We start from the raw sequence: 24827 nt of genomic DNA on the forward strand, positions 1-24827 counted from the left end.
CACTTGATGTGTCAACACCGTCTTGAGCGTGATCTTGCCCTTGGTCATGTTCTTGAGTATGAGGGCCTTCATGTTGTTCTTCGGAAGTGTGTGGGCCTTGGGTTGGTGATGGCTCCGCTTGAGTGGAGCTTTGTCCTTCTCCTTCGGCCACAAGGGGTTGCTCAATGGGTAGGATAAAGCCAACACTCATTCTTCTTATGGCTTGGGGAGAAATTTCATCACCTACATCACAAGTGCCACTTTGCTCCACTTGGGAGCCGTTATTCTCATCAAACTCCACGTTACACGTCTCCTCAATAAGTCCCGTGGATTTATTGAGGACACGGTAAGCATGAGAGTTTGTAGCATAACCAACAAATATGCCCTCATAAGCTCTAGCCTCAAATTTAGACAACCGAACACCTTTCTTGAGAATGAAACACTTACACCCAAACACCCGGAAGTACTTGAGGTTGGGCTTGTTACCGGTGAGTATCTCATATGGAGTCTTGTTCAAGCCCTTGCGGAGGTAGAGCCGATTGGATGCATGAAACGCGGTGTTGATGGCTCCGGCCCAAAAGTTGTACGGAGACTTGAACTCCGCCATCATGGTCCTTGCCGCATCCATCAATGTCCGGTTCTTCCTCTCCGCAACACTGTTTTGTTGAAGGGTGTAAGGTGCGGAATATTGATGTTTGATCCCCTCATCACTAAGAAACTCATCCAAGGTGTAGTTCTTGAACTCGGTGCCGTTGTCACTTCTTATTGTCAAGATCTTTGCATTGTATTGACGTTGTGCTTCATTTGCAAAGTCAATGACGGTTTGTTGGGTCTCGCTCTTCCTCTTGAAGAAATACACCCACGTGTACCTTGAGTAGTCATCCACAATCACCAAGCAATACTTCCTACCTCCAAGACTATCGAAGGATGGAGGCCCAAAGAGATCCATGTGAAGGAGCTCCAAAGGCCTCTTTGAATAAATGCTAGTCGTGGGAGGGTGAGCCTTCTCATGTAGCTTTCCTTCGATACAAGCACTGCAAGCACGATCTTTAGCAAAACTAACATTCGTTAGTCCACGGACATGGTCCCCCTTAAGGAGACTTTGCAAAGATCTCATATTGACGTGGGCTAAACGCCGATGCCAAAGCCATCCCACATCAACTTTAGCCATTAGGCACGTCGCGGTCTTAGTGGGTCGCTCCGAAAAGTTAATCACATATAGACCGTTCTCGACATGCCCAACAAAGGCTACTTTAAGAGTCTTGCTCCACAAGAGGGCCATGGTATCTGATATCAAAGAAAGTGGCAAAGCCCATGATTGCAAGTTGACGAACGGAAAGTAAATTGTATGCAAGGGACTCAACAAGCATGACCTTCTCGATCGTGAGATCATGAGAGATGACCACCTTGCCAAGTCCCAATACCTTAGAAGATGAGGCGTCACCCCACTCGACATTGGTGGGCATAGATGGAACCTTGTGCATGTCCACCACCAAGTCCTTGCTTCCGGTCATATGATTTGTAGCTCCGCTATCGAGCAACCATGATCCCTCACCGGAAGCAAACACCTACAAGAGATCAATGCTTGGTTTTAGGTACCCATTTTGTAATGGGTCCTTTGATGTTAGTAACAAGGGTCTTTGGAACCCAAATAGACCATTCAATGTATTCATGAAGAGAACCAACAAATTTTGCATAAACATGCCCATCACTAGCACGGCATAACACATAAGAAGGATTAAAATCGCCGGCTTTGTTGGGAGGGGTGGCATTGCCCTTCTTGACATTGCCACCCTTTGCATTGTTCTTCTTCTTCTCCTCGGAGGCACTCTCTCCCTCCTTCACAAAGGTTTGCATGAGAGGAGGAGGTCGTTTGGTCTTGTCATTCTTCTTCTTGTTCTTGGAGTCGGGCACGTACCCAACCCCTTCCTTGTCCACAACTCCCTTTTGGTTGATCAAGAGATCGTTGAGGTTCTTCTTGCCTTGTATGCAAGTCGCAAGACCTCTCTCAAGTTGCCCCTTTAGCTTAGCATTCTCCTCAACGAGATGCACATGCTCACAACACGGGTTATTAGCATTTGCATTATGAATTAACATCATATGAGGGAAAGTGGATTTTTCCTTGGTTAGCTTTACTTGAAGTTGATCATGAGACTCTTTGAGGCTAGCATGAGCACCCTTCAATACCTTGTGAGCCTTGTCAAGTAGATCAAACTCCTCTTTGAGTCTAGCAAAATCAACCTCAAGTTCGGCCTTCTCGGAGTTTAGCACATGAGAAACAATGAGGACATGATCATAATCTTTCTTTAACTTAGCATGATCAATGTTGTGTGACTCCTCAAGAGCCAAACGAATACCACGCTCTTCCTCAAGAGCATTGGAAAGATCCGAAATCTCATCGGCATAGTCACGACTATGCCCTTCCATCTTAGTGATGGTGTTTTCGTGAGCCTCGATCATGTCATTGGCTTCACCAAGTTGTTCCAAGAGAGCAACAAAGTGCTTCTTGGATTTCCCTTGAGTTTGCCCATAAAGGCCTCAAACTCATTAGCCTCCACATTAGCTTCCTCAAGTTCATTAATGCTATCCGTCAGAGAAGGATGATTAATGATGGTAGTTTTGATGTTGGAGGTTACCTTGTTGGTGGCTTTAGCCATGAGGCATTTGGCGGTGATGCTCTCATTGGGTGAGTCGAAGAGAGACACCCGTGGAGTCGTCGCAATGGCAACGGAGGCCATGGCAACCGACTCATCACTTCCATCATCGTCATCATCCTCATTGTACTCTTCTTGTACCACCAATGCCTTGGGAGGAGTCTTCTTGGTGAAGATGCTCTTGTTGGGGAACGACTTGGCCTTGTCCTTTCGGATGAGCTTGCCACCATTGTCTTCCCTCTTCTCATATGGGCACTCCGCAACAAAATGACTCACATTGCCACAATTGTAGCAAGTCCTTACACGTTGCTTGCTCTTCGTGCCACTTGAGTTGTTTTTGCTAAAGTTTGGCCTCGAGTTTTTCTTGCTCCAAAATTGCCTTGAAGCAAGTGCCATGTGTTCATGATACGCGTACTTCGTATCTTCGGGGTTGCTCTCCTCTTCTTCCACTTCTTCTTCTTCAACGGTGAGCTTGGCCTTCAATGCAAGGTCTGGCTTCTTTGCCCTTTGAGAACGAAGCACCGCATTGTCAGCGGTCTTGTCCAAAATGTTCATGGCCACAAACTCATCCAACACTTCGCTTGAGGTCAAAGTGTGGAAGTCCGGTCTTTGACGAATGACGGAGGACATGGCCTTGTGATAGGGCATCATTGCCTTGAGGAATTTGCGCTTGATCCAATTGTCATCCGTGTCCTTGCTCCCGTGATCTCGTAGTGAGACCGCGAGTTTGGTTACTCTCCGATAAAGCTCACGAGGTTCTTCATCTTCTTTCATTGCAAACTCATCGGCCTCATCTTGCACCACTTCATAGTTGGAGCGTTGAATGCTTGCGCTTCCCCGGTAGAGAGAGACAACACAATGCCATGCATCTTTGGCCAAGGCGAAGGGACGAAGATGAGGTAGGTCTTCGGGTGGAATTGCATCTTGAATGATGAAGAGAGCATTCTCATTGAATTGATTGTACGCGGCTTCTCGAGGAGTGAAGTTGCTTTGGATCATGCGGATAGAAACCTTCTTCAATGATTCTCCAAAGGTTAGTGTTCACATGATTTAAATGATGTTTAAAGTGGTAAACCCAAGAATCAAAGTCCTCATTTTTCACAACCTTAGGGGGAGGACCGGCATGATTCAAATGAGTGGAAGGAACCGGTCCACCATAAACAAGTGGTGGTTCCACATGAGCAAAGATGCTGGTACCATTTTTACCACTAGAAGAAGGAGCCTTTTCACTACTAGCTTCCCCCTTGTCGGGGATAGCATCCATCACCTTGTCGGTGGGGTCACCCACTTTCAACGGTGCGGTGGATAGTTTAAGCCCCTCAAGAAATTTAGTAAACATGCTTTCAACTTCGGTCGTCATGGAGGTTTTCAATGTCTCCAAGGCCACATTGAACTCCTCACGAGAGACCGAGGTTCCCCCATCGCCCGTAGACGAGGTCGGATTCACACCGGAGTGTTCCTCCACACCGTCTACGGTATCAACCATACTCTTTGGATGGTAAAGTCCTTAATAAAGAGACGAGGCTCTGATACCAATTGAAAGGATCGATATGGTTGACTAGAGGGGGGGTGAATAGGCAACTAACAATTTTTAGCTTTTCTTTAACAATTTAAACTTTGCATAAAATTAGGTTATCTAGATATGCAACTAGGTGAGCAACCTATATGATGCAACAAGGATAGGAACACAAGCAAGCAAGATATATGAAACAAATAAGCTTGCACAAGTAAAGGCACGAGATAACCAAGAGTGGAGACGGTGGAGACGAGGATGTGTTCCCGAAGTTTCTTCCCTTTGAGAGGAAGTACGTCTCTGTTGGAGCGGCGTGGAGGCACAATGCTCCCAAAGAAGCCACTAGGGCCACCGTATTCTCCTCACGCCCTCACACAATGCGAGATGCCGTGATTCCACTATTGGTGCCCTTGGAGGCGGCGACCGAACCTTTACAAACTAGGTTGGGGAAATCTCCACAACTCAATTGGAGGCTCCCAACGACACCACAAAGCTTCACCACAATGCACTATGGCTTCGCAGTGACCTCAACCGTCTAGGATGCTCAAACACCCAAGAGTAATAAGATCTGCAAGGGATTAGTGGGGGGAATCAAATATCTCTTGGTGGAAGTGTAGATCGAGGCCTTCTCAACCACTCCCGAGCAAATCAACAAGTTTGGTCAGCTAGGGAGTGAGATTGGGCGAAAATGGAGCTTAGAGCAATAATGGAGCTTAGGGGTGGAAGACGTGAGTCAACGGGGAAGAAGGGGACCCCTTATATAGTGTGGGAAAAGGATCCAACCGTTACCCACCAACCAGCCCGCGGCCAGCGGTACTACCGCGCCTGGCCAGCGGTACTACCGCAAGGCCGCGCGGTACTACTGCTTGCAACCAAGCGGTACTACCGCACGGCTGTGCGGTACTACTGTACCGACCCACGGTACTGCCGCAACTCCAGCGACAGTAAAGATAAACAGACGCGCCAGAGCTGGGGGCGGTACTTCCGCACGCGCGATACTACCGCGCCCCCCATGCGGTACTACCGCAAGGCAAAAAACCCCAGCCAGGGGGAAGGGAACTTCCGTGCCTACTTCCGCAAAGAAACGGAAGTAGCAAAAACCCGACACAGTAGTACCGCTGAGGGGCGGTACTACTGCCTGACTGCATAGCGCGGTACTACCGCTCGGCGAAAACGGTACTACCGCGGTAGGTGCGGATGTAAAAAGTTACATCCGCCCCTACTACCGCAAAGGGGCGGCACTAGCCTGGTGGGCAGCGGTAGTGCGGCTCCAGGGGAGCGGTACTACCGTGGGCACCTGCGGTACTACCGCGCCACCGCGCGGTACTATCGTGGATGCCTACGGTACTGCCGTTTTCCTGGGAGCAGTACTACCGCGACCAACCACAGCAGCCAGACAAGGGAGGCAAGAAAACGGAGGAAGCTCCAAGGAAAAAAGGAGGGGACAAGAAGGAGACGTGTACGTGATGATTCCACCCAAACCTTTCCAACGCGGACCCCCTCTTAATAGTACGGCTTTCCTACGACTCAAATCCACCAAAAAGAAACGTACAAAAGACGCCGTCTTCATCAGTCTTCGAGGGGCACCCAATCGTCTTGTGCCTAGCAATGAAGTGTCTGAAATACTCAAGGCACACGATTAGTCCGCAAATGCATTGTCATCAGTCCCCAAAACACTTAGGGATAAATATGCCCTTACAATCTCCCCCTTTTTGGTGGATTGATGACAATACGGGATTTGCACAAGGAAAATAAAATTAAGTAAATGCAAACCCCTCCTCTCTAGAATATAGACGGGCTCCCCCTAGATATGTGCCACCTAGATGAGTGCTTTGGACTGCACGGCACACGAATACTAGGATCAAAGCTCCCCCTATATTATAGAGACAAGACATATCTATCACTAGACAAGATAGCACACACATAAGTTAACTACGATAGATAAAGTGCATATGTCTTACACCATATGAGGAAAGGTCTCGAAAGCACAAACCAAACAAGAGCAAACAAGCACAAACGAGGTACAAAAGACAAAGCAAATAGACGCACCAAGCACGACACAACGCAAATCCCTACACTCTCTCCCCTTTGGCATCGAGACGCCAAAAAGGCAGAGAGGACACCTACACACACGGGGTGGCTCAGGCAGAGAAGTCGTCCTACTGCTCCTCGTGCTCCTCGTCAGACTCAGTGGCGGGGATAGTCTCCTCGAAGTCATCCTTTGAACAGGTCCACTCCTTGCTTTGACATCCAGGCAGCCTCAGGTGTGATGACGTCCTCAGACCCGCCAGACACATCCTCTCCAAAGAGCCTCATAACCTTCTTGTCACGGCGGCGACTCTCCTTGTCTGCCACGTGAGCCCTGTACTGTCCCTTTTCCTGCATGCAGAAGAGAGTCTTCATATTGTCCTTTAGCTTCTTGGCCCATGACGGCTCAGAGGAAGAAGTGGTGGACCTAGCAGCACGGTCCTCAGCAACATTCTCAGCAGCAGCCACCTCCTCACCAGCAGCCCTCCTAGCAGAAGAGGCCTCAGCACGGGTAGTGGTGTTAGCCCAGTTGGGCTTGACGCGGAGGCTGATGGACTCATGGCGAATCCAGTCTGGAGCAAGGAACTCATCACCAGGGTACATCTTCTCCCAAGTGGTGGAGAGCAGCTGAAACAGGTACGGGCCATAGATAGGTACCTTGCGAGTGAACATCACAAACCGAAGCTCACACCACATGATGTGTGAGACATCAAGTGGCTGAGTCTGAGAAGAACGTGCCTCAGCACATAGGTGCAACATGTCCACTAGATATGCATGGACCTTGTCCTTGTCACCAATGCGTGGGAACAGAGTGTTGCGGAAGATGCGATGCATGATATCCAGAAAGGAGTTTAACACCCAAGTTGACTCACCATTAGGGAGCACCTTCTCAGCAAGGAAAGACTGAAGCAGGTTATTGTTGGCAGACTCAGAGTTGGCATGGGGGCGAACACCAACGGGGGTGTGAAGCCCATCATCAGGAATGTGCAGCAGATCCATGAACTCTTTCCATGTAGCAGATAGCTGACGGCCGTTGGTCATCCAGGTCATCCTCCGCTCCTCCTCGGGATGAAAGTACACTGAGGCAAAGAACTGACAGATGAGTTCAGGGTCATAGTCATGGTGAAAAGAGATCACCGGCTCAATAGCAAACTGCTCCACCAAGTCCAGAGCCTCTCCAAAATAGTCACGAAACTTGTCCTTCCGCATGTGATGCATGTCTATCCACTTGACATCCACGAAGGTATTCTGCTTGCTCTTGATCACATCCAGATAGATGAGAACCTGTTGCTTGTTCCAGAACATCTCGGTGCCTCTGAGCACAACCCAAGGAGTCACATAGGGATTGATTCTCCGGCGTTCGACATACTCAGAGACAGAAATCTCGTCCATGCCCTTAGCAGGTTCCTCTTGCTTGCTGGCAGTGGTCTTGACATTGCGCTTGGGGGCATTGGAGCCCTCTGGGGCTTCATCTTGGGGGTTGCGCAGACGCTTGGAGCCAGTGTCACGACTGGGATTGGAACGGCGAGAGCCACCACCTGAGACACAAAAACGCAAAACACCCACAACAGCCAAGAGGGATTAATGCAAAGACCACAACAAAGAAAGAGAAACAAGCAGAAAGCACACATGATAAATGCCTAGAGAGAGATTTGATCCCTATGGTAGTACTGCCAAGTGCTGCGAAGCTAAGATAGTAGTACTGCTCTTAGACGCGGTAGTACCGTGCAAGGTCATGGTAGTACCGGGTCTAGGAGCGGTAGTACGACCTTAGCGCCTCGGCTAGCACGGTAGTACCGCGTCTGCTGAGCGGTAGTACCGCACAAGCTAGCACGGTAGTACCGCACCTGACGGGCGGTAGTACCGCACATCAGACATGGTAGTGCCGCACCGTGTCAGATCTGAACAAGTTCAAATCTGAGAAAAACCCGCGAAACCACGGCGGTACTACGGTTGGACAAAGCTACCACAAGACAGCATATCAAGTATGATTCCTACGCATCACGACTCTCCTACATCCTACTCTTGCATAGATTTGGCCTAAAATCTCAAGAATAACAAGTTTCTCCCCAAAAACCTAGAAGCAAAAGAACAGCCAAGAAAAAGAGGGATTTGGGGAAAAACCTTGGTCCATGGCAAGAGGAAGTGGTGGGGAACGATCCCATTGGTCAGAATCCGAGGAGAGTGGCCGGAGACGGAGATCCGGCGAGGGCCTCCGACGCCATTCTTGAGCGAGAGAGAGAGAGACGTGGGGAGAGAGACAAATGAATGGGTATGGGCAGTTGGAACTCCCCTGCCCGAGTCATAACCCCCACGCTCCCTCGACGGCGCGGTAGTACCGTGCCCCAACGCGGTAGTACCGCCCGGTGCGGTACTTCCGAAGTACCGCACCTGAGCGGTAGTACCGTGCTGTGGTGCGGTAGTACCATGCCTCCCAAATCGGTAGTACCGCGACCAGCCGCGGTAGTACCGTGAGCTCAAGAAGATGCACGTTTCGAGCACACGAAAAACTGGGTCTTTGCACAAACACTCCGAGCCAACACGACACCACAAGACCACGCAACACAAAAAGCCAGAAAGGCACACGACAAACGAAACAACCACGAGACACCACCTCTCCAAAGAGAGGGCGGTGGCCGTAGCCACCTATGTTTGAGTCAATTGGTATGGCACCGCGAAGAATTATCCTTGGGTCCATGACCAAAACTCGTCTTTGAAGCACAAGTACCATCGAACATGGCTAATGTGAAAGACTTGATTGATTTATGCATAATGGGGGGAGGGAGAGTTCATTGAGAGAACATCACTCCCCCTATGTCCATGCCTACATCTAAACAGGACAACACGTTGAGTATGGTGGGGTGTGCAAGGGTTCAAGCAACATTGCTCGAATCAATGATATTTAGCTCATGCCTTAACTCGCGAAATATTGCTTCATCTAAGGGCTTCGTGAAGATATTTGCAAGGTTATCATGAGTGTTGACATAGTTGAGCTCGATCTCTCCTCGCCTAATGTGATCCCGGATGAAGTGATACCGAATCTCAATATGCTTCGTCTTGAAGTGTTGCATCGGGTTGAGAGAGATCTTGATGGCACTTTCATTGTCACACCAAAGAGGCACTTTGTCACAAATGACACTGTAATCCTTTAAAGCTTGCCTCATCCATGAGAGTTGTGCACAACAACTACCGTCCGCCACATACTCCGCTTTGGTGGACGAGAGAGACACATAACTTTGCTTTTTGGAAGACCAACTTACCAAAGAGCAACCAAGAAATTGGCACCCTCCGGAAGTGGACTTCCTATCCACTTTGTCTCCCGCCCAATCGGAATCCGAATACCCTACAAGCTTGAAGTTTGCTCCTCTTGGGTACCATAGGCCAAAGTTTGGGGTATGAGCCAAATATCGAAAGATTCGTTTGACCGCCACATAGTGACTTTCCTTAGGTGCGGCTTGAAAACGTGCACAAATTCCCACACTCAACATGATATCCGGTCTAGATGCACAAAGGTAAAGCAAGGAACCTATCATGGAGCGATATACCTTTTGATCCACCGCTTTACCATTGGGATCTATGTCAAGTTGGCACTTGGTGAGCATGGGAGTGGAAGCCGGCTTGACATCACTTAGCTTGAATCTTTTGAGCATGTCTTGAGTATATTTGGCTTGATTGATGAAGGTTCCTTCTCTTCTTTGCTTCACTTCGAACCCTAGAAAGAACTTCAACTCTCCCATGGAAGACATCTCGAACTTTGAGGTCATGAGAGCAGCAAATTCCTCATTGAAAGCTTTGTTAGGGGGACCAAAGATAATATCATCAACATATAATTGGCACACAAACAACTCCCCTTTGACCTTCTTAGTAAAAAGAGTGGGGTCGATTAGACCAACTTCGAAACCACGGTCTTGTAACAACTCGGTAAGGTGGTTATACCACGCACGTGGGGCTTGTTTAAGGTCATAGAGTGCCTTATCGAGTTGATACACATGATCCGGAAAGTAGGGATCCTCGAACCCGGGGGGTTGCTTGACATAAACCAATTCATTAATGGGACCATTAAGAAAAGCACTGTTCACATCCATTTGTTGTAACTTAAAGTTATGATGAGAAGCATAGGCAATCAACATGCGAATAGATTCAAGACGAGCAACGGGAGCAAAGGTTTCACCGTATTCGATACCCTCGACTTGGGAGTAGCCTTGTGCTACCAAACGAGCCTTGTTGCGAATGATAATCCCATGGGCATCTTGCTTGTTCTTAAATATCCACTTGGTTCCGATGACATTGTGGTTCCCCGTCGGTCTTGGCACCAATCTCCACACTTTGTTGCGCTCGAAGTTGTTGAGTTCTTCATGCATGGCTACCGCGACCAACCACAGCAGCCAGACAAGGGAGGCAAGAAAATGGAGGAAGCTCCAAGGAAAAAGGAGGGGACAAGAAGGAGACGTGTACATGATGATTCCACCCAAACCTTTCCAATGCGGACCCCCTCTTAATAGTACGGCTTTCCTACGACTCAAATCCACCAAAAAGAAACGTAGAAAAGACGCCGTCTTCATCAGTCTTCGAGGGGCACCCAATCGTCTTGTGCCTAGCAATGAAGTGTCTGGAATACTCAAGGCACACGATTAGTCCGCAAATGCGTTGTCATCAATCACCACAACACTTAGGGATAAATATGCCCTTACAGCTAGGCACACCGCCGACCCAAATGAAAAAGAGGGCGGACAACGAGAGCGTGGCCGACCCAAACGGAGAAAAGCGGACAAAGCGTGCATTTGTTTGGGTTGGCGTGTTGGAGTTGCTCTTAGAGCATCTACAACAAGAGATAGCAAATCGAGGCCCTCGCCGCGTCCGCGGGCACTGACCGGGCATGCCTTATTTATTGGCTTCCACACCCACGTCCCTCGTTTTCGAAACCTCAAAACCATACAACCCATGCACAGCTACATAAAAGACGTTGAACGCATGCAGTTCATCGGATCGACATTTCGTCGCCGCACAAAAGGAGCATAGTTCATCGGAGTTCAATGGCGGAGAGTGCAAATCAATACTACAAAGGGCGGAGGAAATCACCATTTCCTCGTCGGCCCCTTCCCCTTCCGGTCGTCGATGCGGTTGTGCCCCACATCTCTGTGTAGGCGTAGGTGTGCGGTGGTGCGTCGTCGTCGAAGCTGGAGGTGGAGCCGCCCGTCAAGTCGGAGTCTGAGCAGCAGCTTCGGCACGACAGCCTGCGGAGCAAGCAGTCCTGCTCCTTCGCATGGCGGGCCGCTTTTGTCGCCACCTCCGTGCTTGCCTCACGCTCTAACAACTTGATGCAAGTCAGAGTGCCTTGACATTCTTGCAGCGGAGGCACCGTGCATCTGTCTCGCCGCCGTGAGAGAGTGGCGGAGGACTGACACGAGGAGTGTGGCATCGAGATCAGCCAGCATGCTCGCGCGTGCCCGGCGTCTGGTCAGCGCCTCTCCTGCCGCTGCCCTCTCCCTTACCCGTTACTGCTCGCGGCGGGCTGCTCGTGCCTCGGACTTGGGCCTTCTCATGCGCGTCGACGCCTGCGCGGGCACGAGGACCCAGCGGTGGCCGGGTACCACTTCCGGAATAGAGGGTGGTGGTTGCCAGCGTACCTAAAGGACGGGAGCGGAGCTGCGCGCCGGGCAAGACGGGCCAGCGACGTCGTCAGCGCTGCATCGACGGGCGCTCAGGAAGAAGATATGTCGCTGCTAGGGCCGCCTTGTTCGAGTAACGACCTCCTCAAGGCGATGCGGAGGGCCACATCCTCCACATCGATGCTCCAGCCGTCGGAGTCGGCATCGGAGCCACCGCTACTTCCTCGCCGGCCATCGGATCAAAGGGGAGGGGATCGGAAATGGAGTGGACGGAGAGGGAAGGGAAGTGGAGTTCAGATTGACCGGTGTCTAGGGTTTTTCAGATGGGGATAGTTGTGGGGCACGAGTAGACCGGGCTAGGCCAAACAGACATGGCGGACATGCCAGGGCCGCCTCATATCCACCTCATATTTGGGTTGGATATGAGGAGCATCGGGCGTTTGAGGATAATTTAAGACACCCGTCTGGGTCGGTTTTTCACAACCGGTAAGTGACCGGGCCGTCCGCTCGGGCATTTGGGGACGGTTTGGGGTGCTCGGTTGTAGATGCTCTTAAGACTTCCAAATTTCACGAAAGTTTCACAGGGAAGCCAGTTCAAATCACACAAAAAATACAGAAATATTTCATCGTAGCATCAGTAGTCCGGGTTCATCAGATGGTTGTCGGTATTACACATCTCTGCAAATGATATGCAGTCTGGGAGTGGTATTGGACAGTACATTATTTTATGCAGCACAACAGAACAATGCCTACTTTTCCCCATAAACAATGAATTAACATGCTTAAAGTTTGCATGACACAATTTTCCACCATGAAAGGATGGACTAAAAGCAGATACAAAATTCGTGTATTCTTATACTCTAAGCTGCTAGCCTGCTAGTACTATTTATGTCTTCCTCTATGTTCACCCTTCGGGTAGTTACTTTACTTCCAGTGTTATATTCGAATGTCCGTTCGTCAATTTGTAGCTCCTTTGAAATGTGCAGACAAAATCAATGCTGGTGGCAAAAACATTGTCTTCAGGACATACTGTACTTCTGCATTCTCGAACAACTTCACTGTCTTGAGTCGATATCCTAGAAAAGTAAAAGCCAGGCACAAACAGCCTTACTCAGCCACATGTCTTGATAGATGTCAAGAAGCACCACGATACCTATTTTTTAGGTTCCAGGTACATGTTTGGGAGGAACTAGGACGGGTCAGAAGCTGCCTGAAGCTTGGCAAGATTTGTCTGGAGCCGTCCCAAATGAAATGCAATGAGAAGCCAGACAAAGCAGAGCTGGTAACAAAAGGAATAAGCACAAATCATTAGACATGTCCCATGACCCCCAAAAAAGGCAAAAAAAAAATGCTGCACAGTTAACACCAAGATATTTGTCTGGAAATTTGTAGGGACCGCATGGAACTTAATCACTGAGAGTTCACTGAAACACAGTCGATTCCGAAAGGGTGTGTAATTACGCAACAAAAAAACAAAAGGTGTAACTTAACTACCCCCTCCGATCCAAATTAATCGACCCAGCTCTAGTACAACTGGTATGGTGGCAGTAGTCAAGTAAGGTGTGCAGCGAGAGGTCATAGGTTCAACCCCACCCAATTCATTGATTATTCCTAAAAGCACATCTCCCACACGCATCTCTGTGCAGATCCAGCAACCACAAAATCGACAGAGTTATCAAAAAATCAGGCGATTGTGTTTAGCAAACCCATAAATTGTACTAGTTGTGGAATAAGAAGGGTCAGCAGTAGTTGGCAAAGTTAACCAGGTTTTAACATACAAGTAGAGATAGGTAAAAGGTTTGAAGCAAGATATTTTAAATTTCAGCATGGATTATATATTCAGTTGTGTTCAGCAGTTCAGCTAGCAAAGAACTCCCCAGACTTTGAACGCTTTGGTGGGAGTATACACACTTTTGACCAGCCAAATATCCAGACATGGACATTTTTCCATTCAAAGCATCTTCACACGAGAAAAGTGTATCTTAATTAGTTTCTAGCAAAGTATTAGTGCAACATCTGCATCAAGAATTACCTACTGAGGCATGATCAAACAGACTACAATGCCAAGGAGCTATCTTTGAGAGATTAAAAAACACAATAAACATACAATATGATACGGTAAACGGAAATGAGCAAGTAAATGATCAGACATGATTCATACCGGCAATGCATAGAGGTTGACAATGGATATTTTCTTCTCGAAGCTGCTGAAAAGTAATGTGTAAATTCCAGCAGCTGTCGCATCACCAAGCCTTTGAACAATAACATCTATACAGACCTACAGGAAAACGTTTATTTAGCCAAATTAATAAGACAAAATCAACACAGAAAATGGGCAGCAAAACAAGATAAAATCCACATGATTTGCCAATATCAGGCAAGATGCTTTAAAAAAATATTACACTTGCAATAAGGTGAGTACTCAACAGTAGCAAAAGCACTCCTCGGTGGCAAATACTGTCTCCGAATTAGACTTTTTAGGTTATTGATGTACTCCTACTATTTGCAGAGAGCAGTAGTTCCCCTGATGCGCCGCGATTAATTAGAAGGAAAAATGTTGAATGCTTAAATTGTTCACTTGACGCCGAGTATCATGTGTCTAAAAACGATAATTTGATCCCTACTGTGGTGATCCAAGTTACTAAATCATTCTGGGCCCAGGTGGACAGCTAGTGGACGTCACCTCCAAATAAAATCAGGTGGAAACCGGTCAAAATGAGAGCGAAAGGGTTATATCCCATTTATATGCTATTATCATTTGATCGTCTATGGAGACCAAGTCATGCCTCATCATGTTTCCTAGTAGTTAGCATGCTCAAATTACATAACTCATTTTTTACCTTGGCTTTGTACTTCTCATCCTGTGAGACAACAGTAAATAATAACTCCCTTCCCGGTCTAGTCAAAACATAGGTAGTTACCTGCAACGAAGTTAAAAGATTGAGAAACAACAAATTAGAATAATTATGTGTTTATCTCAGAGTATACCTGAAGATAGAAATAATAACATGTACTCCCTCCGTTTCAAAATACTTGTCGTGGTTTTAATTCAAATTTGAACTAAAACCAATACTTGTCGTGGTTTTAGTTCAAATTTGAACTAAAACCATGACAAGTGTTTTGGAAAGGAGGGAGTAGTAAATACAACAAATAGTAGGTACTCACAAACATCACCTAGTACCAAAAAACAATCAGTATGCCCTAAATCAGTATTTCTTTTGCCTAAATCAGTGTTGGTAGATGAAGAAAATCGGTTGTGGCTATAACCCTTTTACCAAACAAGAATTTTGCAAACCACTGGCAGTATAATGATTTTTTATATATTAATTACATACAGAGCCAGCGCCTTGATTAATTTTGAGTATAACAGATGTTATCATGCATTGGTTCCAGGTGCAACTAGATGAAGCTGCACTAATATTCGAACTGAAGCGAAAATGAATCCTGCCGTTGATGATTTCTCAGCTTATTAACAATAGGAAAAATATACTAAAACACATAAGCTCTTTCATACAAAATCATTTGAGGGTACTAAACCAAACTAAAGATAGTGTGTCTGCATAAATTCAATGGTAATGGCTACTCAGCTTTTGCATATGCATTACCTTTACATGCATCTTTTTATATCAACATCTAATGGTAGAAAATGGCATCGAGAGTTCAGTAAGAATGCCCTGGTCTATCGATACCTTTCGAATTGTTTCAGTGACAGCAACAGCAAACCAAGTTGGCCATACAGCAAGGGCAACCAAATTTGAGGCAGCAATAAATGGAGATGCGCAAATAGCAACCGTTACACCAGCTACTGTAAGGATATGACCCTGAAATAAATACTTGTTCAAATCATATACCCAGAAATTGATAGGGCGACAAGATACCTATGATCTAAACAGGTCATACGAATGAAAAGAAAACACTAATCTAGGTTGGTCATTGCAGAGTCTTCTAACTACCATTTGGCTGAGGCATATCTTGATTTGTCAATTTATATTGTTTTATTCACCACCAAATATCATTGTGGAATTGTTAGACAGCTAGAGTCACAGCATGCATCAGTTGGACTACACTGCATGAAGTTTGTCCCTTGACACAGATAATAGAAATGCAGAACTCATGGGTGTCTAATTGGAATTATCTCAATGTGCACGGGAATTAGTTTCGAAGGGGAAGCGTATTGAGATTCCATCGCATGATGGAAGGTTATTTTCTTGAAAGTAATAACCGGGTGTCCCACAAAAAAATATTCAGCAAACACTATACACAGAAAAAATAGCAAAAACGGGAGGTGCACATTTATAAATTTTATTCAGTAATCTTATACGGCAATTACATTGTTGACATGCTGATCTTGAAGTGGAAGTTATTATGGAATTACTATTGCAATTATGATTTGCATTAAGGAAATAAACAGCATAGATATTAAGAGAGGGTGATATAAGTTTGATTATATTTATTATATCTTTTAATAAGGTAATTCTTTGGTGACAACTTATCTGCCTGATATTCACTTATTCACACTGAAAAGGGGGTAATGAAGTAGAGTAAAACGAGGATAATATCGAGATGAAAAAGATACCGTCAAAGTGAGCTGTCCGGCAAGAATAAAAACTGCTATAAAGCTGTTTATCAGTGCAAATGTTCTCCTTCTGGCAGTTGGGCTTGATATTGTAGTAGCAACTATAGTTACTTTCTGGAAATCAAGGAGAAAAGGTTGGGTGAGAAAATGGAGGATCCTTTGTGTTCTACTCCCTCCGTCCGAAAATACTTGTCATCAAAATGGATAAAAAGGGATGTATCTAGAACTAAAATACATCTAGATACATCCCCTTTTATTCATTTTGATGACAAGTATTTCCGGACGGAGGGAGTACAATTTATTTAAGGAAGCAACATGCTCCCGGGATTGCACAACTTATCATCAATGTCATACACGAAAGGAGAACAATCATACCTGGAAGTAAAAGAAGGATGAGACAACTGCACTCAGCCATAGAAACAGAGATATGTATATCAGGTAAGACGAGCGCATGATCAGCCAGAAACCTTCAAACATCACAAAAATCCCAGGCTTTGTCTTTTGAGATTGGGAAGGTGTTCTAGGTGAAGTGACCAGCGAAGACATTTCATCACCAAGCTCGGTATTTTGACTTGGTTCTGCTCTGCAGTTTGTAATAAATTGGAATGTCTTAAATGCTCGCTTGTGAACAAAAGGAAGCACCAACAAGTCGAATAAAATCATCAGTAACACCTAAAAAATAATGTAAAAGCCCACCATTTTAACTCCTATTTTTTATCATAACTTTTTGAAACTAATAAAATCATTCCAAGTTAGTCATAAAGTGGACTATTCAGATTTCAGAGACTGTATTTGTGGCTCAAAATTCGCTAAGGTTAATCAAGAAAGAAATTTTGTACATAAAACATGCTGGTTACTCATGTCAAAATTAACAGGAAAATAAGTCAAGAACTTGTAACTCATGCCCAGAAGGATTACATACCCTGTTGATGGCAATTCTGTTGAACCATGATTAGCATCAATGCAAATTCCTTTAGATGACAGTGCAGCAAGTTCCATCAAGAGGGAGGAAAATAGGAGCAGAACTGAGGAAATTTTAGTAAATATGACATTGCATCCATGAAAAATCAGACAGGAGCTCATTATGTTATTCAGAGGAACGTCCTAGATACATACAGGGTCCCATCCATGCCATGCTTGCAGCAAACAAAGAACCAAAAAGTTGCCCTAGCGTAGCACCAGCCCCGATAAAACCAAACAATCTTGAACCTGACTGAATCAAAAGAGAAATAAGGATTTGAAAAGAACATGTGAAATGTCTAAGGGGTAACCGATATTTTCTGGTGCGGTTGTCAAATGATACCTCACTGTCCATGACATCAATTACCCTTGCCCAAGTGGATGATATTGTAATGAGATTAAGCAAAGCAACCTTCAGATGAAGAGAGTAATTCAAATGGACGATAACTTAAATCTCAAAAACATGGACAGGATCATGTAACAGGAAATGGCTTACCCAGAGAAAGAAGCTTATTCTCACAACTATGTATAACCAGCTGTGGTTTCCCCAGCCAGCAGGTTTATTTGAACCATCTTCACTTGACTTGATCATAATATCGACAAAAAGAAACAAAAATAAGTTTGGCCCTGCCTTCTTCGATTAGGAAATTTAGAAAGCGAGCAAAGTGGCTGGAGTGCAAGATGGCAGATGGATTCAAAAATATTTTTTCCGGTGTAATATCAGCATGGGATACTTGCAAACTCCAGGGAAACTAAACATGCATACAGAAAAAGAGAAAATAATCCACCATGTTATCAGTGTGTGTTACCTGGGCGGTAGATGGGGAGCCCGGCTTCGAGGCAAACCAAAGCACAAAAAATACAAGAACGGATATGCTGAAGAACCTGTGTATCAAAACCAAAGCCTGAAATTGAAGGTACAGGTGATAGGAATTAGCTTGTGTCGGTGAAGGAAAAATAATTGCTAGTCCCGCTGTTCCAAAATACTCCCTAAACGCTCTTATATTATGGGACGGAGGGAGTAAGTCTTATTTGAACTAAAACCATGACACTTATTTTGGAACGGAGGGAGTACTGGAAAATTTCGACTTCATAAAATCATCGCCAATTACCTGAATAAAAACAGGGGCGCGTCAAAGGAAAATAACAGAAGCTTATATTTAAGATTGACTTGCAGCCCTAGACATAAACCACATGAAATAGCAGATCATTGCAAAAACATACATTTTATTTCTGCTAAAGTAAATAGGTTCTGGCGAAGGTGTGTGTGTGTGTGTTTTAAACTAAGTCCAACTAGGCGTTTGGTTTATAATTCTTGTCTTGGTGGTGTGGTGTTTTTTAAAAAAAAAACTGGTGGTGTGGTGTTTAGGGAAGTACAGTCTTTGTTCTGTTGGATCCTTGCATTATTTGCATTGCTTTTGTCTGCTGTGGTTGAATTGTTCCCGTTTAAACACAAGCAAACAGAAACGACCCAAGTGAGGAAGGCACGGACACTGGACTTGGGGACGGACGGGAGCGAGAAGGCGAGGGAGGCGACGGGGGCCGCGAGGACGGTGAGCACGAGCGAGCCGGCGAAGAGGCCCGGGAGGGCGCCGAGGCCCAGCGAGATGGCCCCCTCGTCCCGCAGCGGCAGCACCACGAAGTAGGCGCTCAGGATCTGCGTCACCCATAGAGTGAGGATTTTCCGTTCTCCGCTGGTGGCTGAATTTGGAAGGTACAGATTCGACGAGAGAGATGGCTTACGAAGAAGAAGGTGGAGGCGGCGCTGGTCAGCGGGGCCATCTCGTGGGGGCGGACGTCCACCAGGGACGCCACCGCCGCCTCGGCGCGCGCGCGGAGCCGGTGGGTCGGTCCTGTCTCCGCCATTCTCCCCTCCGGCCGGTGACCGGGCGGGCTGGAGTTGACTCGCCTCTGCCTCCCTTCCCTCCTTGTCAGCCCCATCGCCTCTTCGCTCGCGTTGTAATGTTGCTCCTGCTCGAGATATTATAATACGGAGTATTTGATAATCTCTATGTTCACTTTTATAAGATGTTTTAGATAGTTCGAACAGCTCACAAACAGTTCAAAATCAGTTGTCTAAAACGTTTTATAAAAAGTAATAGAGAGAGAATATTATAGTATTTGATCGGCACTCCTAATGCATTGTCTCTTAACATGTCATTCTTGTTGAATTAGCAAAACAATTGGTTCGAAATCCTTTCATTTAATTAGCCAGCTCTGCAGTTTTCTATGCTCTCATTTCTAAGGCCTGATTTACGCAAAAAAAAAGAGAAAGGCAAGGCTCGCAAAAAACAAAGTCTTAACACGTCATCATAGATATATACAAATAAATAAAAGACAGTCACCTCAATGCATTGTATTTAGGGGTTGTATCTAAGTGATATTGTATTTAATCAGTTTATTAAGGATTTTTTTGGAATCTTAACACTGTTTCCTAGTTGCAGAGAGAAGAAAAGAAGTGAAAAATAAGAAGGTAAGGCACAAAAGATCAAAACATTAATTGCACTACACATAAAAATGAGCTAAGAGTCGATCTTAGGTAAGATACAACTCCACTCCCTCTTTTTAATTGCAGTGCTACATCAGCATTTTGCCTATAATAACATGCTAAGAGACCAGCATTTGGTAGTATCATAAGTTAGTGTCATAGTATCATAGATTTAGTATCTTAGATGATCTTATTTACTGTCATGCAAAACATATATAGTATAATACTCCCTCCGTTCCTAAATATTTGTCTTTCTAAAGATTTCAAATGGATACCACATACGGATGTATATAGATATATTTTAGAGCGTAGATTCACTCATTTTTCTTTGTATGTAGTCACTTGTTAAAATATCTAGAAAGACAAATATTTAGGAACGGAAGGAGTATTTGTTATGGTACGGTATCATGATATGCCTCTCTTTTGTATTCTATGCCACATCATTAAAATTGCCTAGTTGACATGCACAATAGTATTAGGTATGATAGTCCAACTATGGACAACCTTATTCCAAGACGTCGGTGGTGGTATAGGGTAAGCATGATTTGATCCGAAGTCACTCTACCCCTCTCTTCACTCACATTGCACGGTTGCTTGTGCTTGCGGTCGAGAACTCGAGATATTATTGGGTTTTATTTGGTTGCACTTTACCTACTCCCTCCATGTCTATATATAAGGCTATTTCATATTTTTATGTCTAACTTCGATTAACAATGAATTATATGCAACAAAAAGTATGTCATTGAATGTATATTTCAAAGAACTTTTTGCTGATATATTTTTGATGACATATAATCCATATTTTGTTGAACAAAGTGGCCTTGTTTAGAAAAATGGAGGGAGTACAACATTTTATTCTATTTCTCTTATGTGCTTGAAATGTTATATTCTTTTCGTGGAGTCCTTCACTTAAGAAAAAGCTCAATGACCTAAAAGAATGTATCATCTCATGATATTTTTGTTGCATAAAGACAATTCAGAAAATCATGTCCCCGCATGCATTTATTAACATGTTTTTTATGTATAGAATACCAATGTTTGCAATAGTGTTTTTTTATTTTCTATGGTAGTTGGCCAAAGTTTTTCTAGCCAACTGGCCAATCCATTGGCAAGCAAAACCTCAACCAAAAATTTGGCACCAACTCTTTGGTAGGGGCAATCCACTTGTTAGCATGTTCAACGGCAAAGGGGACAGAAAATCTAGCTCTTCACCGACCGAAATCTCATAGTCAAAACAAGGCATATGACGAGACTAGAGCCCCATTATTAGCAGACAGACTGAAACTCGATTTAGTATCTACAGTTGTTCAAATGTCATTACAAATTAAACACTGACGAAGTAATAAGTACAACACGGCTTCAAGTTGACATAATAAACTGTTTGTCATGCCGCTCCCTTTATAATACAAAGCATCCACAGAATGCAGGAGCAGCAGTACAAGGCAAAAGCCAGACGAATTTTTGGACACCTATGTACAACAAGGAAGAACTAGTGCATAATGTTTCGTCTGGGTTTACGCAGCCTGGTGTGGTCTTTCTACCTTCATGCATCACGCAACAAACCCTCCTCGGAGAATGGCCCGACCATTGTCTTTTTGCCAGCATCGCACGCTTGGACAATGGTACATATATCGTTCTTCTCGAGGAACTTCTCTCCGTTCACCAGGATGAGAGGGATGTATTGCAGGACCAGTCGTTTGCACTGTCGAACAAGAAAATTATCAGCCTGTGCATCCTTTGCGTGCTATATATTGAATTGAACATTAACCGAAGAAGCTGAGATGTCTCCTTTGCGCATTATTTTGTTTTTAAAAGATGAGCCGGATATAGCTTACCTGCTGTTCATGACCTTCGATCTTCTTGCACTCCTTGAGGAGAATTTGAATTATCTCAAACTACAGATATCATATGGAAATTATTAAAGGCAGACACAAGGTAAAGGTGAAGACACCAACGATGCAAGTGAGATAAAGGAAATACCTCAGCATCAGGATCCTTCAGTTTGGACAAAACTTCATCCATGAGGTGGTGGCAAAACACGCATGTGCTCTCACTTCTCACACCAGACAGAAGAGCATTGTCCCTGCAGAGGCCATTTCGTTTGCAGAACTCTTCTGGCTTGATCTCAGCGATCTTGGCAAATAAGAGAGTTGCATAGGAGTCCACAAACTCAACACACTGCAGAGACAGAATGTTGCTTAGAAAAATCTATAAACTATTTCTGTTTAGGGTATCTTTTTATCAAGAAAATATAATCACTATGCATATAGTATCTTTTCATCAATCTTTCTACAGTAACTAAAACTCTATGTAATGAATTACAGGCCAAAGTGTTCAAAATTACTACCTTCTTTTCCAACGAGAATGTCTGAGAACAAGCTTCATGAAGGACCTCCATCATCTTATCTTGTGATTGTTTCTGACTAAGATAGCTAAGAGCTTCCTCTGTAAACTTCTCACAAGCTGGGCATAGTGGGCTGCCCCTCTCAACACGCACGGGAATTTTGCTCAAAGTTAGTTGATCCTTGATGATTTGACCAGAGCCTCGAGCCTCCTCCTGGATATCAAGAAAAACTGGGAACAAACAAATCAGATGTTACTGGCCAGAACAATTGCGAACACAAGGAGGAATATCTCTATAAACCTGAACCTTCTAACACTGAAGATGATATGCACTATCATGTATTCATGTGTGTATCTTGTTCATGCACATTCCCCATCTAAGCCTTGAACTACAGAAAGCGAACTAACAGCATAATAAGGAATTAGAAAACCAAGCATCAACATATACTAGAAGTTGACGATGTTAACAATGACATAGGCTGTCCAAATTCTATCCTTATACAGCCATGCATGATTTACAAGCACATGATATCATGGAAGCAATTGGACGATATGACAACTTCAATTTCGACACCAATACTACGAATTCGCATAAGAAGATTTCATAACAGGTGTATCCTTAATTCCAGTTCTAATTCCAATCCCAAGCCACTGATGTCGATTTAGAGATGAATAAACAACATAACTAGCATCATGGGATTGGAAAGGGGCTGTTGTGTGAGATATACCTGTGCTCCGGCCTTGTGCGGCTCCCAGGCTGACCAGCAGCAAGAGGAGTAGGAAGAACGGCAATCTCAGTCCCAAGCCCATCGCGCGATAGGTTCTGTCGTTGACCTGCAAAAAATAGGAATCAACACATACGGAATTAGCAAACCCATCAATCAATTTTGATCAGGAAACCGCAGGAAAACGGAAGGGGTGAATTGGTCTCATGAACAGCAGCTGAGCCTGTAACATCTCCGTTCCAATTTCAGAAAATTTCACATAACAACAAAGCCAACGCCGCAAAGGAGCCATGAAACCGACCGGTAAAGCCGATCGAATCGACCGGGCCAGGTCAACAGAATCATCAACAGTATGAGGAAGCGGATCGATCGGGGAAGGCGCGATGACACCGAACGAATCGGAAAGCTCGAGCAAGGGGGGTGAGGGAACGCCGGGATCCGAAATCCGAGGCTCACGGGGAGAAACGAAACTGGAAGCGAGCTGAGAATCAAACCTACCCTGCTGCGGTTGGGGAATCGAGTCGAGCAGGCAGCCGCCGGGAGGAGCAGGTGGTGGCGCGTCGGGGTCGTCCTGACCTTTTTTCTGTTTTTGTGTATCGTGTATGTATAGCGTGCTCAAGATTATAGAAGTCTGATGACGGGGCTAAATAGGGCGTGGGTGGGGGTGGGTGATTGATCTCGCTTCGCCTTCGGAGTTGGGTTAGCGTGGAGGTTTTGGATCCGTGGAGGGAAGAAGTTGAGACGGTTAAGCAAGAGTAACTGCTTGTTATTATTATTACAAGTACTAATACTAGTAGGAGTACTATGCATGCATATTCCCTAATGTTTTTAAGGGATATTCCCTAATGCTATTTGGCGACCATTCACAGGAGGAAATCCAAAGCGAACCCCCTCGTAGCCACAGAATCAAGCTGTGACGGTGGCAGTTTTTCGGGGGAAAAAATGCACTAAACTAAACAAAATGCCATGTTTTTTAATAAAAAATGGCATCCCAAACACTAAAACTACCGGACACGGCGTTTGCAAATGCCATCATGGCCAGTGAACCGTCGCTGTCTATTGCAATCCTATATACACTAGTAAGCATGCACGTGCAACGCACGTATCCTAATCTATAAAAATATTTAATTTGAGTCTTATTTCTCCTTTAGAGAGTCTTTTTACCAAGCCATTTAAAAAATATCGCTTACTCCAGTAAAGGGACATCATCAAGCATGCTGATGCACAAGCAAAGTTCATCTATCAAGTCGCGGTTTGTTGAATTGACAGACGGTCAAAGGAGAAATGCATGCGTGATGAGCTAAACTTTAGATGATATATGTGATGTTTTGAGGTTTTTAGGGGGGATCTATCCAGAATCATACAATCGTGACGTCTGTGTAATTTTCGCCATTTTCCAAAGTCTCGATGTCTTATATTATCACCATTCAATTCTGAGTCCACTAAAATAATACTCCATCTGTCCAAAAATATGTGACTCAAGTTTGTACTAACATTGTACTAAAATTAGTACAAAGTTGAGTCACTAATTTTGGGACGGAGGGAGTAGTTTTTTCTAAAATATGTCATATGAGCCTATTAACCGATAATTATAGTTATTTTTGAAATAATAGTACAACACAGAATAACCATAATGATACAGAACGAAAAATACCTAATTGAGTGTCAGACAAAATACTACTCCATAAAATATAATATCCACAACCACAAGATGACTTGCATGATTACAGAATTTAAATATATTCAATAAGAACAATCATTTTTTACAAATATCATGACTGAATATTTTGTTAAACCCTTATTTCGTGAAAAAGATCACAACGAGACAGCCATATGGACACACCTGATAAGAAAAAAGAATTGGACAACATCCGACCCTAATATAAACCAAATGACCAAAAAGCTATCCATAAGTAAAAAATTGAATTGGACAAAGCATATATTTTTTCGAG

At 44.7% G+C, this 24827-nt stretch overlaps 2 protein-coding genes across 5 annotated transcripts; both read right to left on the reverse strand.

Moving 5' to 3' along the window:
* Positions 1-12382: 12382 nt before the first annotated feature.
* Positions 12383-19309, reverse strand: LOC123086477 (uncharacterized). 3 transcript variants are annotated; one of them, XM_044508245.1, is made up of 14 exons: positions 19063-19309; positions 18812-18976; positions 18129-18224; positions 17816-17902; positions 17663-17731; positions 17476-17572; positions 17282-17384; positions 16735-16942; positions 16360-16473; positions 15473-15604; positions 14624-14704; positions 13945-14061; positions 12959-13062; positions 12383-12859 (listed from the first exon to the last, which is right to left on the reverse strand). In XM_044508245.1, the coding sequence occupies exons 1-13, from the start codon at positions 19258-19260 to the stop codon at positions 12973-12975; spliced, it is 1557 nt and encodes a 518-aa protein (XP_044364180.1). In that variant the 5' UTR covers positions 19261-19309; the 3' UTR covers positions 12383-12859; positions 12959-12972. The 3 variants fall into 3 exon arrangements, with proteins under 3 accessions (XP_044364180.1, XP_044364179.1, XP_044364178.1); XM_044508244.1 differs by having other exon boundaries at positions 12937-13062; XM_044508243.1 differs by having other exon boundaries at positions 12383-13062.
* A 1742-nt stretch (positions 19310-21051) lies between these two features.
* On the reverse strand, positions 21052-23619 carry LOC123086478 (proactivator polypeptide-like 1). 2 transcript variants are annotated; one of them, XM_044508246.1, is made up of 6 exons: positions 23374-23619; positions 22879-22984; positions 22155-22381; positions 21788-21985; positions 21643-21702; positions 21052-21509 (listed from the first exon to the last, which is right to left on the reverse strand). In XM_044508246.1, the coding sequence occupies exons 2-6, from the start codon at positions 22958-22960 to the stop codon at positions 21351-21353; spliced, it is 726 nt and encodes a 241-aa protein (XP_044364181.1). In that variant the 5' UTR covers positions 22961-22984; positions 23374-23619; the 3' UTR covers positions 21052-21350. The 2 variants fall into 2 exon arrangements, with proteins under 2 accessions (XP_044364181.1, XP_044364182.1); XM_044508247.1 differs by having other exon boundaries at positions 23177-23389.
* Between the last annotated feature and the right edge of the window lie 1208 nt (positions 23620-24827).

Source organism: Triticum aestivum, chromosome 4A, assembly GCF_018294505.1.
Source record: "Triticum aestivum cultivar Chinese Spring chromosome 4A, IWGSC CS RefSeq v2.1, whole genome shotgun sequence".
Classification (NCBI taxonomy): domain Eukaryota; kingdom Viridiplantae; phylum Streptophyta; class Magnoliopsida; order Poales; family Poaceae; genus Triticum; species Triticum aestivum.